A 13834-nucleotide genomic window follows, 5' to 3' on the forward strand; every position below is an offset into this window, starting at 1 on the left:
CCCATGCTGATGCTTGAGGGTGGAGCCGAGACGATCACTTGTCTTGGGTCATGCCACTAAATTTTGTAGTAGTTTGTTACACTGCGATATCATCAGCCCGCTCTGATTTTCTTTAGATGAACGCCTGAACATACCAACCCCACCATCTCAGCCACGCTGACCCAACCTATGCTTTGTGTGGTTCACAAGGCCACAGAGGTGAGACACAAACACACAATCAGGCGCCTGAAAACTCTTCACTGCTTCTTTATTAGGATGCACCCACAGTACAGAGCCTCTCACACATCTGTGAAAGGGGTTACATTTCTCTCTGGGAGCACCTTCATTTTTGTTTCCATTACCACTTCGACGAAAGTAAATCATTTTCAAAGAAAGACATTTTCAATTCCACGTGTGTAAGACTCAGCTTGCATTCTGTTATGTTTGAAAAGGAAGTAGTAGCACATTTGAGCCAGAGCTGGAAGATTGTTTTGTGGCATTTTAACTCTGATGGTGGATAAGAAGTCTTCACTGTCTGGTTGAACCAGTCTAATTTTCATATGCAACTTTTCATATCAAAAATGTTTCATTTTTACCTCTACCCACAAACAGATGCTGTTTAAACACACACACGCACACGCACACACACACACAACTAAACAAAACCATTCCGACTCACAGCATTGCTAACAGGGAAAATAAACTTTTGCTGCCCTCTCCTGCTAAAACAATGAAATGCTAACATACTAAAAGATTTATGAAGCGAAAGCGAAATCCTCAAACCAAAAGCAATGGACATGTCATTCTCATATACCTCAGTCAAAAATCAGACAACCACCAGAAAATGTATTGGTAATATTTATATTTGAAAGTCCCCCACTGATACATGAGGTTTGGATTACAACTTATTTACAATAAGTGATCTCTAAAAAAGTAAAGAAAGAGAAGGGAAGAAAAAGGCGGGCGGGGGATGGAGGGAAGAAGGGGGAGTAAAGGAAACCTATATTCACAGACATCATAATATGGGGTGTTTATTTCCATGAGAGATCCTACCGCCGCTATCGTGCACAAGAAGCAGCACAAATGGATGTTCCACTACTTCGAAATTTGCTCAACTTTCTCTCGCGATGCACAATTCTTTCAGATTTCCAAAATTAAATACTGAGAAATATAAAATGCATTGCCAATATACCTACTACAAAAAAAATCCCTTGTGGCTCATTCCTTAACTCCACTCCAAGTAGTGGAGCCAGAATATAAAAATAAAAATATTGATGTGCAAATAAAACATCACCAATCATGCCTGGTATGTCACCTTTCTGCTGTAGGTGACCGTCACTTTGTGATAACATTGGTAATAGCATCAAAAGAGAGAATCTTTTCATTTCCTGGGCCAGGTCAGTGCATCTGATTAAAGGGGGGGTGGGGAGACAAAACAGAGGTGGGGAAAATAACTCTTAAAAATGCCAATAACATCCATACATTTTCCCTTTCCCACCCCTTACCCCCACAAAAAAATAAAAAAGCTTTTAAAGCTCTAAATATACTTCTTTTTTTCTTTCCATAGTGTGATTGAGCCTAGGGCTATACGTTTTAAGTATAGCAGGTGCAATTACAAGCAATTCCTGGCTCTGCACCCTGGACTGCCCCACGCATAGGAGGTACAAAATAAATTAAACCCTTCCCTTTAGGCACAAAGCCCAAGACGAAGGAGCATAACCCTGCTTGTGAGTATCCAGCGGCATCGAGGGTATTATTTACTTTTTTTTTTTATCTCATTTTATAAAAAAACAGATGTTAGGGAGAGCAAAATAGAATAGAATTTAAAAGGACACAAACTAAATACTGAGGGAAACAACTGGGGGCACTTGCACAATGAGAAAGGAATGCATGCTTGATTCAAGGGATGAAATGGGTCAATTCACTCACATGGTTTCTCTAGGCCCACAGCCTAAGGCCTCGGCATCACTCTGAACCACAGGGTTTTGTTTTTTTTTTTCTTCCAAAGACACTCTTAATCCTACCCCTGAAACCAATATGGTAGGGATAAGTTTGGAGTGATCATCACTCACTAACTACAATATTCGCTATTTTAAAAATAGATTTATATATAGTTCTGGAAATTATGAAGCAAACAAAATATAACACGAAGATGCATTTGTCACAATGAGCTCAAGTTGCAGCAACAGGAGAAATGTGGGGAAGGACAGAGAGGGCTGCTGCAAATGCAGCAAGTACGTCCTTAAATATGTCACATAGTGCAACAGTCAGGTTACCTCAGTTACTCTGCGTCACTGGACACAACATGACAAATGTCACATTGTCACTCTCAATTAAAAAAGACAGTGTTTCTTCTCAGAAGTTGCCCTATGAATTTTAGACATATAATTGCTTCGTTAAATATGTCTAAAATTTGGCTTTATTCTTCTCAGTTTGGAATGATCAACATATAAATGGCCATCAAGGATAGCTGTGTAGCTCTCACCTTACCTCTGAGGACAGGCTAAGGTGCAAAAACAGGACCCTGGTCTTTCTCATTTCAAATGACTGCAATTCATTCTAATGGGCAGAGACGCTTCATAAACCTATGATTTTAATGTCCACTATCTAAAAAGATGAAATAATGGCAAACAAAAGTTTATACTGTCAAAACTAAATGTAATGCAAAGTCAAAACTAACGGGCTAAAATCAGAGGTGATTTGTTACAAATTTATTTCTCTTTAGTATCTGAACTTGCACCTTTGCTCCAGCACTTTGAAAGGAAGCTGTTTCACCTTTGGCAGCCTCGGCCAATTTTACATTGAATCCCCATTCATGTTCTTAAAAAAAAAAAATCTACGAATTCCATTAAACCATGTTGTGTTTGGTGTTGCATATGACTCTTTTACTGCTGTTTCTTTTTCCGAATTAACAATACCAAGTTTTCTTTCTGTTTTACAAAGTTATTGAGATGACAATAGCCATAACTTTTACACACAAACTGTGACCTGATAATCCTGAAATCCTTAACAGGGAAGAAAGGTCAGCAGCCTCCCCCACCCACCTTTTTGGAAACAATACAACTGCATATTCTACTTTGCATTTAAATGGAAGAAAATATACAAGCCCATATTGATATTATATCCCTACTAAGAGCAACAACAGTTCATATGTTCATGTTTGCTGCTATCACAATTCAACGCATGAACGCGGAGTCAGCTCTATACCATGAATACTGCTGGAAGCGATGGTTTAGGGTTATCAACTCACGTTGCCACATCCGTTAACAAGCAAAAGCATCCTGGCAATAAGCCCCCAAACACATAACTTTCAGTACATAATAATGCAACCACATTAGATAAGTACATACTGTACACAAGTTTTATCAGTATTTTTATCTCCCCAAGGTGTTAAGAGTCCTCTTTTAAATACAAAGCAGAGAGCCAATAAGATTTATCTATGATACAGCCCTAGATTTGTTTTGTTCAGTTTTTTTAATATTTTTTTTCTTAAACAATTTGGTCACAATGCACCTTTGATATAAAAGCATTTTTAAACTTTATTATTAATACTCAGGACATTAGGAATTTCCAGATTTTTTTCAGTAGCATTTGTAGAACCACTTTTGGTAACAAATACAGTAGTTAGGAATACGCATCCAATTCAGAATGCATAATAATGTTTATCCTGAATCCTTTCCGGCTAAAAACAGGGCTGGCGCTGTGATGAGATATAGAAGGAGAATCTACAAAAAAACACTGTAACATGTTTGTTTTTTCCCAGAGGCTACATCCTCTTTTGCTGGAATACTTTATAAATACATATTAAAAAGTAAGGCAACAACTCCAAACAGTCCAAGCTGTTTGCTCAACTCCATTCCCAATCAGATTCGCAATCCTGGCGATCAATTTCACGGTTGTACTGTTTAGTGTTTGTCTTTCTGATTTCAAAAATGGTCCAAAAGCATGTTTTCTGACATCTCTACAACATCTCTGGCGTGTGTGTGTTCAATGATGTACACAACTAATACTGGTCAGGTACTGAAGCCTACGATGTCCCAGTGCCTGTTTTCAAAGGATTCAAGACATTGATTTGGATTCACCGCAAACCTGCATGAATCCAAACTTCCCTTCCCTACTATGTTTATCACCTCTTCTCTTTAACTTTAAAACTAAAGGAGTACCAGGACTACCTGGTTACTGGAAAGATGTTCACTCCAGTAAACAAAACTTTTATCAGGGGCCTTTATAATTAATCCGTGGCCCCATTCCAAGTGGACAATCAACTCATGAAAATGTGCAAAAGAAGATGTCAAATTACAGTCAAGTTATCCAGAAGAGGATGTTGTACAAACTTACATGGAAATGACAGTCTTTTTCTTCTTCCTTTACTATAAATACATTTAACAGCTTAGCAGAAAGACAAGCTAAATTTAAGATTGTTCACATTTAAAAATTGTTTCATACTCTCTGCTAATGATAAATAAGGAATCCTGACACTGGAATTTTAACAGCAATTTCATTAACAGATCTCTGAAGACTGCTCTTTTTTTTTTTTTTATAAGGGTTAGAACAATGATTATGTTTGCAATGTTCTGAGAAGTCCATCTACTGTCCAGACTTTGGATTGAAGTCCTTATTTTTTTTTTTCCTTTACTTAGAGACAGGTATATACAGTGCTGTTGTAATAATGAAACAAATGTGAAATCTACTGTAAAGTTGCACGATACAGAAAACTGTTGCTCCATCTTCTACTACATAAATGTGTGACTCCACAGGTTAGTAATGTCGCTGTCATCATTTCTGTTAAGTTGGAATTATGCCATCACGTCGAAGACCTCTCTTCAACTCCAGATCCTCCAGTTTTTTCCATAATTCTTCACGCTCCTTTTCTTTCTTTTTCTCACTACGGAAGAAACAGAACACAAGGTAAATACCTGGGAAGGTTTAAAGAGATTATTCATCAGTAACTGCCCCTTTGACGTGCTTTTTCCCTATGTATGTTTTAAAAGGTCTTTGAAAAGTTTGGCCTTAAGCTTGTGGGTGCTTTTTTTCTTTTTGGTTTTTCCTCTCTTGCTCTTTATTTATTTTGTTGACATTTACATGAAGTAATATTAATGAACAGAGTAGGAGATGACAAAAATATTTTAAGATTTTAAAGATTTATTTATTTTTAGACAGAGGAGACTGGAGAAAGAGATGGAGACAAACATCAATGTGTGGTTGCCTCTCACGCGCCCCCCCTACTGGGGACCTGGCCTGCAACCCAGGCATGTGCCCTGACTGGGAATTGAACCAGCAACCCTTTGGTTCACAGCCCTGCGCTCAATCCACTGAGCCACACCAGCCAGGGCAAGATTTTATATTAATATTCGTATATATTTATTACAGAATATTTACTTCAAAATTACTGAGAAAACAAAAATGAGGATCATTTATATGTATGTGTCATACGAAAACCAAGGACACATTAGTGACTTTCACTCGGGGTCTAGTTAAAACTTAATTTTCTCTGCTTCCAAACATTTAATTTCTCAAAAGGGATGCTAGAGATGACACTGATACAGAGAATGTAGTAGATCAAGAAAATACAATTCCCCTTTATGAATATCTATTTTTCCTACACTAAGTATATTTAAACTCTTTAGCCGTATCTTGTCTGTACAATTATTAATGAATCACAAAATCTAAATTTTTAACTTGTTTTATACTTACATATATGAGGTCTGTCTGGAAAAAGTACAGCTACTGTTAATATAACCAGAACAGTTTGTACGACATTGATGTAACCTGGCAGCCAAGGAGAGTGGACTGGAATGTGCATGCGTGAACAATGACGACTTCACTGTACCAGTCAGTGGGGACAGTAGATACCCTTAAGTGAGTATGTGTGCTATGTGGCCGTTACACTCAAAATGACTGAGCAGCCCTGGCTGGTGTGATTCAGTGTATTGAGCACAGGCCTGTGAACCAAAAGGTCGCCAGTTTGATTCCCAGTCACAGCTCATGCCTGGGTTGCGGGCCAGATCCCCAGTTGGGAGCATGAAAGAGGCAACTAATCGATGTTCTCTCACATATTAATGTTTCCCTCTCTTTCTCCTTCCCTTCACCTCTTTCTAAAACTAAATAAATAAAATCTTAAAAAATAAAGAAAGCAAGATGACTGAGCAAGTAGAGTAATAAACCTGCATGAAATTTTGCATTAAGCTTGAACATTCCTCCACGGAAACTATTTGGATTATTCTGAAGGCCACAGCTATGGTTTGGCAGCTTCATCACAACAATGTGCCTGCTCATCATCACGTCTTGTGTAGAGGCGTTTTGGCCAAACATCAAATCATCCAAGTGACTCAGCACCCCTACAGCCAGTTTTGGTGCCCTACAACTTTCGGGTTTTGCCAAAACTAAAATCATCTTTGGAAGGAAAGAGATTTTCAACCATCGATGAGATTCAGGAAAATATGACGGAGCAGCTGATGGCGAATGGGAGAACTGTGTGAGGGCCCAAGGTGCCTACTTTGGAGGGGACCAAGGCATCATTGTCCTAAGAAAAATGTTTCTTGTATCTTGTATCTTCTTCAATAAATGTCTCTATTTTTCGTATTACAAGGCTGGATACCTTCTGGACAGACCTCATACAACCAAATTAAATATTCTTTCCCTTGTGATTTTCAGTTTTAATGATCTGGACAGAACTTGGTTGATATAATTACATATTAAATTTTTAATGTTCCAAGCCTTCAAATTTAGTTCAATATTAATTTGAGTAGTGACTTCCAGTCTTTTGGAAAAATTGGCAAAATTTACCAAAACTCTAAATGTCTAAAACAGGGTTAACAATTTTATTTTGCCAAGGACGTTTTTAGATAACATTTAACATCAACCAAGCTGGAAGTACATAATCCAGGAATACATGATCATTCTGTACATTAAATTTGCATTTATTAAAAATAATTCACTGCACTATCCCTAGTTTCCCTATGTTGTGATGAATCAGTAAACAGCACACCCAAATGACAGCTGTCTATCCATAAATTAGGTAATTCCTGAAGAAAGGGGCTCTGCCATCTCAGGCATGGGTGATACGGTCCTTGCGCTATGTTACCTGGCATGGATTTAATGTCAGTTACAGTACGATATTTACTCAGGGCAATCCACACAGGTTAAGAGAAATTTGTAAGTAATTCCAATACTTCATATATTTTATATCATCATCAATTTTTTTAAGTTATATTTGATATCTATAGCAAAAGAATCTTCATTTCCTCTCCTTCCCAAAAATCTCCAGAAATATTCAGGTAATTTTATATTCTCATCCCACTAGTCTTAAGGGAATATTTAAATATGTAATATGGTAATTAGTATTATCATTTCATAATTAATATTTTGTTATTTTAAGCCTTGTTTCCCATAATTAGTTTCAGCTACCTCAAATATAATCTGCACAATATGAATTTCAGTGGATATAATAGTTTTTCAGACAATTACCTATTGGGTAATTTTGACCCTGAAAAATTGCATTAATAGGGCAATAGGGGCAAGATTAGATAATCCTTCAATCATTGTGGATTCCAGATTCTTAACTGTAAAAGCAAGCTATTTGGTAAATTATCACCTTTGGTTTCTCAGTACACTTGATAGATAAGTAATAAGTGCAAATAAATGTTATCAGAGAACACTAATTAGAGTACATTTAAATCAATTCTGTAGCTCCTACTGAGTTTCAAAGCATATGACCTTTACATTTGGAATGAGAGAGAGACAAAATTGGTAGGCAATGGCTTAGGAACTTTATTCAACTAAAAAAACAGTTTAAACATATATTAGGTTCATATTGCCCTAAATGACAGTTTAAATTAAGGACCAACATCCTGGAAATACTCATCATCTTATTACTGAAGCCTTTCATTCATATCTTTGCTCAGGAGTTTTATGGCATTTGATGCAATCTGTCTTGTGGAGGCTTTTCTTCCAGATGAATTTTATGCTGATTTATCATAAATCTTTTATGCTGACAACTTCATCTTCAAACATTCTAAATATTTCCATAGTTAGTGTCATCCCCATTCTTTCCCACTTCTCTCTCTGTCTGTAGGTGGAAATTTAAAAACTTACCCACACTGTCAAGCTAGGAATACTGTCAGATTCTCTCCCAATTTCAGTTTTATACAGCACTACTGCTGGCGTGCGTACCTAACACTGTTAGCTTCTTACTCCACCCACCACTGCAGACTGGTAATACTCGAAACGGTATCTGAACTGAAACAGTTACTACCATCTTGCCATCCAGAAGTGAATTCTTTCATTCAGTTCTTCTCTGAAAGTACCAAATAAATCTCTTTATTCTCTTTTCCTATTTCTGTATCTGTGGAGAAACCAATGTTTCCATCTATTCAGTATAACCTTTGATTGCTAATTGGACAAAGTATTACCCTTGCTTAAAAAAAAAAATCCTTCTCTCATTAAGAAAGTCCACTCACTTTAAGTCACTTTAATATACCAGATCACCAGAATAGACTTTACAGTGTCTATTCCTGGTCCCCTTGGCTAATTCTTATCTTTTTCAAGCGTCTGGTCTAGTTTAAATAATAAATGATCAGAAAACAGCTTTACTATTAAAGCTCAATAAATATGAATTAATTTACTTCAATCAATTTCAACATGTTAGAAATAAGGTCTTTAATATTGTTAATGGTATTCTACAGATTTCATCCTTAATCAACTAGGATAATAAACTTTTAGTTGCTATAAAGGAACACTATGTACAACCCACTAGTTAATGATACATCACAGTATGAAAATGTGTATTGTATCTCCTTTATTTCAGTAACATTTTAAGTTTGCGCCTACGGCCATAGTACCCTGAACACACCCGATCTCATTCATCTAAGTTTGGGGCAAGAAAAATTATTATAAATTCAATAATTTGCAAAAACTATAAATATAATACATTAAAAGTTCTTTAAATTGCATGTATGACACAACATATCCCGTACTGATATTTACTCCACTACTGTACAGAAAACCTCAGCCTTTCCTGACTGTAGTTAAATATCTGCCATATTCCATAATTAAGTTGCTTTTTAATATATCACATCCTGATCATTTTTCTTCAATGACTGTGATGGTCCTTTATCTCCTGCCACCAAACCTTTCCCCTCCTTGCTCTCTTTATCACTAAAATACAAGTAACACACTCAAAATCAGGCAAAGCAAAGTAACAAGGGAACCACAGATGGCTTTGCTCAAGAGATTCCACCGGTCCTGGGTGTGAACTCTCACACACACCTCTGGGACCTTCTAAGGTCCATGGTTTTAAAAAATGGCATTTGCTTCTGTGCAATCAAAGCCAAAACCCAGAGGTCCCACTACTAACAAACTCTCTAGACTTTCCTCAATCCCTCCAAGTACATCCATGCCACGGTCTAAACATTTGTGTCTGTTCCCGCCCCTCCCCCGCACCAAATTCATATGGCGAAATCCTAACCCCCAAAGATGATAATATTAGTAGGTGGGGCCCCTCTGGGGGGTGATTAGGTCATGAAGATGGACCCCCTTGTGAATGTGATTATTGTTCTTATAAGAAACCCCACAGAGATCCCCTGCCCCTCCACCAAGTGAGGACAATGAGAAGTGGCCAGCTACGAACAGAAAGACGGCCCTCATCCCACCATGCCGGCACCATGCTCTTGGACTTCCAGCCTCCAGAACTGTGGGCAATAACTTTCTGGTTTTTATAAGACACCCATAAAATACCCATATGTGGTGTTTTATTATAGCAACCTGAATGGACTAAGACAACATCTTTTGGGAAGTTGAACCATAAATAACAAAACTGAAGAATCACATAAATAAAATCAAGAAAGGCTTTACTCAGCCATAAGCATTTATTATAAAGAGCACAACTGCCTTTTGCCCCTTCTGGTCTTCAACATTGCAAGATTCATACAATGCCAGACTCTTCACCTCCCTATTCTTTTCACTGCCCTTTAAATTATAATGTGTCTGCTGGGTTCTAGAACAGAAAATAAGTTCTGGGCCAAAGAGCTGAACAAAATGGTGCCTCATCCCTCCTGCTGCCAAAGTGAAGTACAAGATCAGCCCAACTGTATTTCAAATAAGTTCAGAATGGGAATGAATCCAGATGGCAAACTACCTGGTGGTCCCCCAAGTGGGCCTGAAATACCAGCTGTGTGTCAAGCTCTTAACCCTGAGGCAGAAGAGAAACGTTATAGAAGGAAGGGGGAAAGCAGCCTTTTTCAAAATGACAGTTCATCACCCAGTGGCAAACTAATAAAGACACAGCTAATGAGCATGCAAAAACGAACAGATAAATAAATAAAATAGAGCACCGGCTGGCGTGGCTCAGTGGACTGAGCGCCGGCCTGCAAAACAGAGTATTGCAGTTCAATTCCCAGTCAGGGCACATGCCTGGGCTGTAGGTCAGGTCCCCAGTAGGGGGTGCATGAGAGGCAACCACACATTGATGTTTCTCTCCCTCCCTTTCTCTCTCTGAAAAAATAAATAAAATCTTAAAAAAAAAAAAAAAAGGAACTTAAATAAAATTATGCTGCTTAGGATTTTGGTGCAAGCAAACAACTTTAGCAAAGAGCAAGGAAAGAACTCAATGGTTTTATGCAGAGCTGACAAAAAAGCTTTAAAAAGTTACCGCTGACGATCTGACTTGTATGTGGCTGTCAGCTCATCAAACATGGTGCTGTTCATTTCCATAAATGCCTTCAGCACGTTGTAGACTAGCGCCACGATAGCCCTGGAAGCAGAGAAAAGGGAACCGGCTGGTTAGTCTTACATATGGGATGCTGCATGAAGAGAGCGAAAGCACAGGCTTTGACTGAGCTCCACATACTGCACTCTATCCCCATCCCTTTTTAGCTGGAACTGGGGAGGACCTACAGTTCAATTCCACATCAAGAGTTACACTCTTCACTGTCCAAAGAAAGACATCTTTCTGAGGGATGGCAGGATTACAAAAAAGAGAGATCTAATTTTGCCCTTCTAATTATTGGTACCCAGAATAGACTTGCCTGTGGGCAGTTGTTAATTTAATAAAAAGGCAAGCATAAAATAAAGCAACATCACCCTAAAAAATGAGCACCTGCGGTAGAACTAACCTTACAGACCTGAATTTGCATAGAATTTTATTTTTAAAGGGATAATATACATAATTCATCAAAATCAAAAGCTGTTTCCATGGAAACAAGTAAAATGTATTATTCATATTCAAAGATACACTACTAAATCCCTTTAAGTTGGGCAGTTTAATATGAGTTATTTTTCTAGTTGTGACTTGCATCAGCCCATTCACACCTGCTTAGTCCCCAGTACATTGCCCGGTAAGACAACTGGCAAGCTGGTCATGGCTGCTATTAGCTATGGAACATTCTACAGCTAAACAGCCAAAAGAGTGGTCTGTACTTCTCAGTAGCAAGTGGAAGAATAAGCTCTTGGGCAATGTGCACACTGTCCCATGATGGGCTTGACGTCTTCAGACTAGAGTCTAAAGAGCACAGCCCTTTACAAAAATAACAATAGTGCTTCCATTTCACAACAACATGCTCCCAATACCTCTGAAAAAGGCACTGGTAAAAGAAGGCCATATGTTAAATAAATAATGGGTTTGATGTTTCTAAAACATTTTTAAGAAAGTGTCCTTGCTGTGTTGCTTCTTCCCATTGCCCATTATTAAAGGAAAACTTATGCTCCCTTCTGTTGAGGGGAAAGACCTCCTCTGCACAGCAGTGGAGAAGGGCCAAAGACGGTATACTGAGCAGTTACACACCCTGGTAAAACCCCCTCTAGGTTCTCAAGAGACTATCTGCATAAGGAGACTTAATTGTTTATCAGCTCAAAATTTTTACATGTTTTCTTAATAAAATTTGGCAAATCTGAAAAACGAGTTATTTTACAGCTGTATGCAAAACTTTTAAAGCCAAATTACAAATATACTGAATTCTATTTGCTAATTTTTAATGCAACATTAACTTTTCTTTCTATTCCACAGGGAAATATGTAAAGCCATTCAAATACAGAATGCTTTAAGAATGCTTTAACTTTCATAATACTAGATGTTAAAGTTCTCTTTGAAGACTGTAAACTCTTCTTCCCTAGAAAACACATATAATGACTGAGTTGGTTTTTAAGAAATGGATCTTGGTAAAATGAAAATCAATTCAGATCATATCCTTCCTTACAACTCTTTAGTGTTTCCTATCATCTGCTTGGTGAAGGCTCATGTGGGCCCCATTCCCCTTTCTAACCTTATCTTCCAGGAACCTCCCCAAAATACCTTATGCTTTAACCCTCAGATAAGCTCTCTCTCAAACTCAGATAGATCCACATTCTAAAAGGGCTTCCCCCAGCCCTGACCAGTGTGGCTCAGTTGGTTGGGCGGTGTTCAGCAAACCGAAAGGTTGCCAGTTAGATTCCTGGTCAGGGCACATGCCTGGGTTGTGGATTCGGTCCCCAGTGGGGGAGCGTATGAGAGGCAATGTTTATCAAGGCAATTGATCGTAAACCGATCAATGTTTATCATTCACATCGATGTTTCTCTTCCTCTCTTTCTCCCTCCCTTCCCTTCTCTTCTCTCTCAAAATAAATAAAATCTTTCAAAAAAAAATAATAAAATGGCTTCCCCATCCCATCTACCTGCCACCATCCAATCACTGTCCACCAATCTCTCCTCTTGCTCCAGAGCATCCCCAAGTCTGCTACCTTCACAGATGGGCCGGAAGCCCTCATGTGAACTGGTGTGTTAACAGAACACACGTAAGATGCTGTTTTATAAAGTATCTGTTCACTGGTGCGTCTTGCCAACCAGCCAGTGAATTTGAAAAGGTATGGATTTTACCTTTTCACATATCTGTCTTTAGCAACAAGCATAGCATCTGGCACAGAGCAAGCACTGAAGACATTTTATTACACAAAAGAGAAGGAGGGAAGAAGAGAAGACCAAAGGAAGAGAGCAAGAGAGGGAGGGAGGGAGAAAGGGAAGGTAAGATGAAGGGAAGGAGGAAGGAAGGAAAGAAGAGAGGGAGGGAGGGAGGAGAAAACCTACGGATTCCAATGTTCCTTTGAAATCCTATAAAGACTGGAAAACATGATGGGAAGGATGACGTTAGAGTTTTCTTCTATCAAACTCATGATGTATTCATTATTCCAATAATACAGTGCCCTTTCCGCCACCTTTAGGGAAAAAAAATGTTAAGAAAAGCACAAAGATAAAATTATAAATCTCCAAAGAAAATTATTTAAGGTTATTTTTATATCATTCAATCAAATGTAAAATTAAGTATTAATAACAGTCTACATTTTTGTGGATTTAAAATACTTCAGAAGTTACAAAGTGGTCCATCAATGTGGGGAAGGAAACGACAGTTTTCCTACCTATGTCTATTCTCCGATTACTTTGCCCATTTCATCTGATTCCGCAGTTTTCTGCATAGCTCCCAAGCTCCAGACACCTTTATTCCCTATGCCACAGTTTCCCCTGTCACTGTAACCCCCTTCCTGGCTCACCTCTTTCATCCACACAGCACATGGCTAGCATTCAGTCAATCGCTGCTGAGAAAAACCCAGCTGCCCACAGCTGCGGAGCAGTCTCCACTGCTGAGCACCCCTATGGCGGCGCTGTGCCTGCACTGCAGGTAGAATGCCCCACCTTCACCATTCCCTGAGGATAGGTACTGTTGGGCTCACTGTGCAGAGTGGGACAGTGAGGTTCAGAGAGATTGGTAACCCAGCCAAGGTCACATTACTAATAAATGGTAAAGGCCCAGACTCTTTCCAGAGTTCATTTCTGTCTCCCTTCCTTTGAACTAAATTAGCCAGGAGAAAGTCACTCTGCTTCCAGACTCGG

The 13834-nt window shown here is 38.5% G+C and overlaps 1 protein-coding gene across 3 annotated transcripts in view; it reads right to left on the bottom strand.

Moving 5' to 3' along the window:
* Positions 1–824: 824 nt before the first annotated feature.
* The window catches only part of PPP2R5E (protein phosphatase 2 regulatory subunit B'epsilon), a 139910-nt gene continuing 126900 nt past the window's right edge, over positions 825–13834 (bottom strand). For all 3 annotated transcript variants that reach the window (XM_045201980.3, XM_024567865.4, XM_045201981.3), the window contains 3 exons: positions 13034–13161; positions 10628–10729; positions 825–4864 (listed from right to left, as the gene is read on the bottom strand). In XM_045201980.3, coding sequence (XP_045057915.1) covers positions 4765–4864; positions 10628–10729; positions 13034–13161 — 330 coding nt within the window. In that variant the 3' untranslated portion in view covers positions 825–4764. The remainder of the gene's footprint in view (positions 4865–10627; positions 10730–13033; positions 13162–13834) is intronic.

The sequence above is a fragment of the Desmodus rotundus genome, chromosome 7 (assembly GCF_022682495.2).
Source record: "Desmodus rotundus isolate HL8 chromosome 7, HLdesRot8A.1, whole genome shotgun sequence".
Lineage (NCBI taxonomy): Eukaryota > Metazoa > Chordata > Mammalia > Chiroptera > Phyllostomidae > Desmodus > Desmodus rotundus.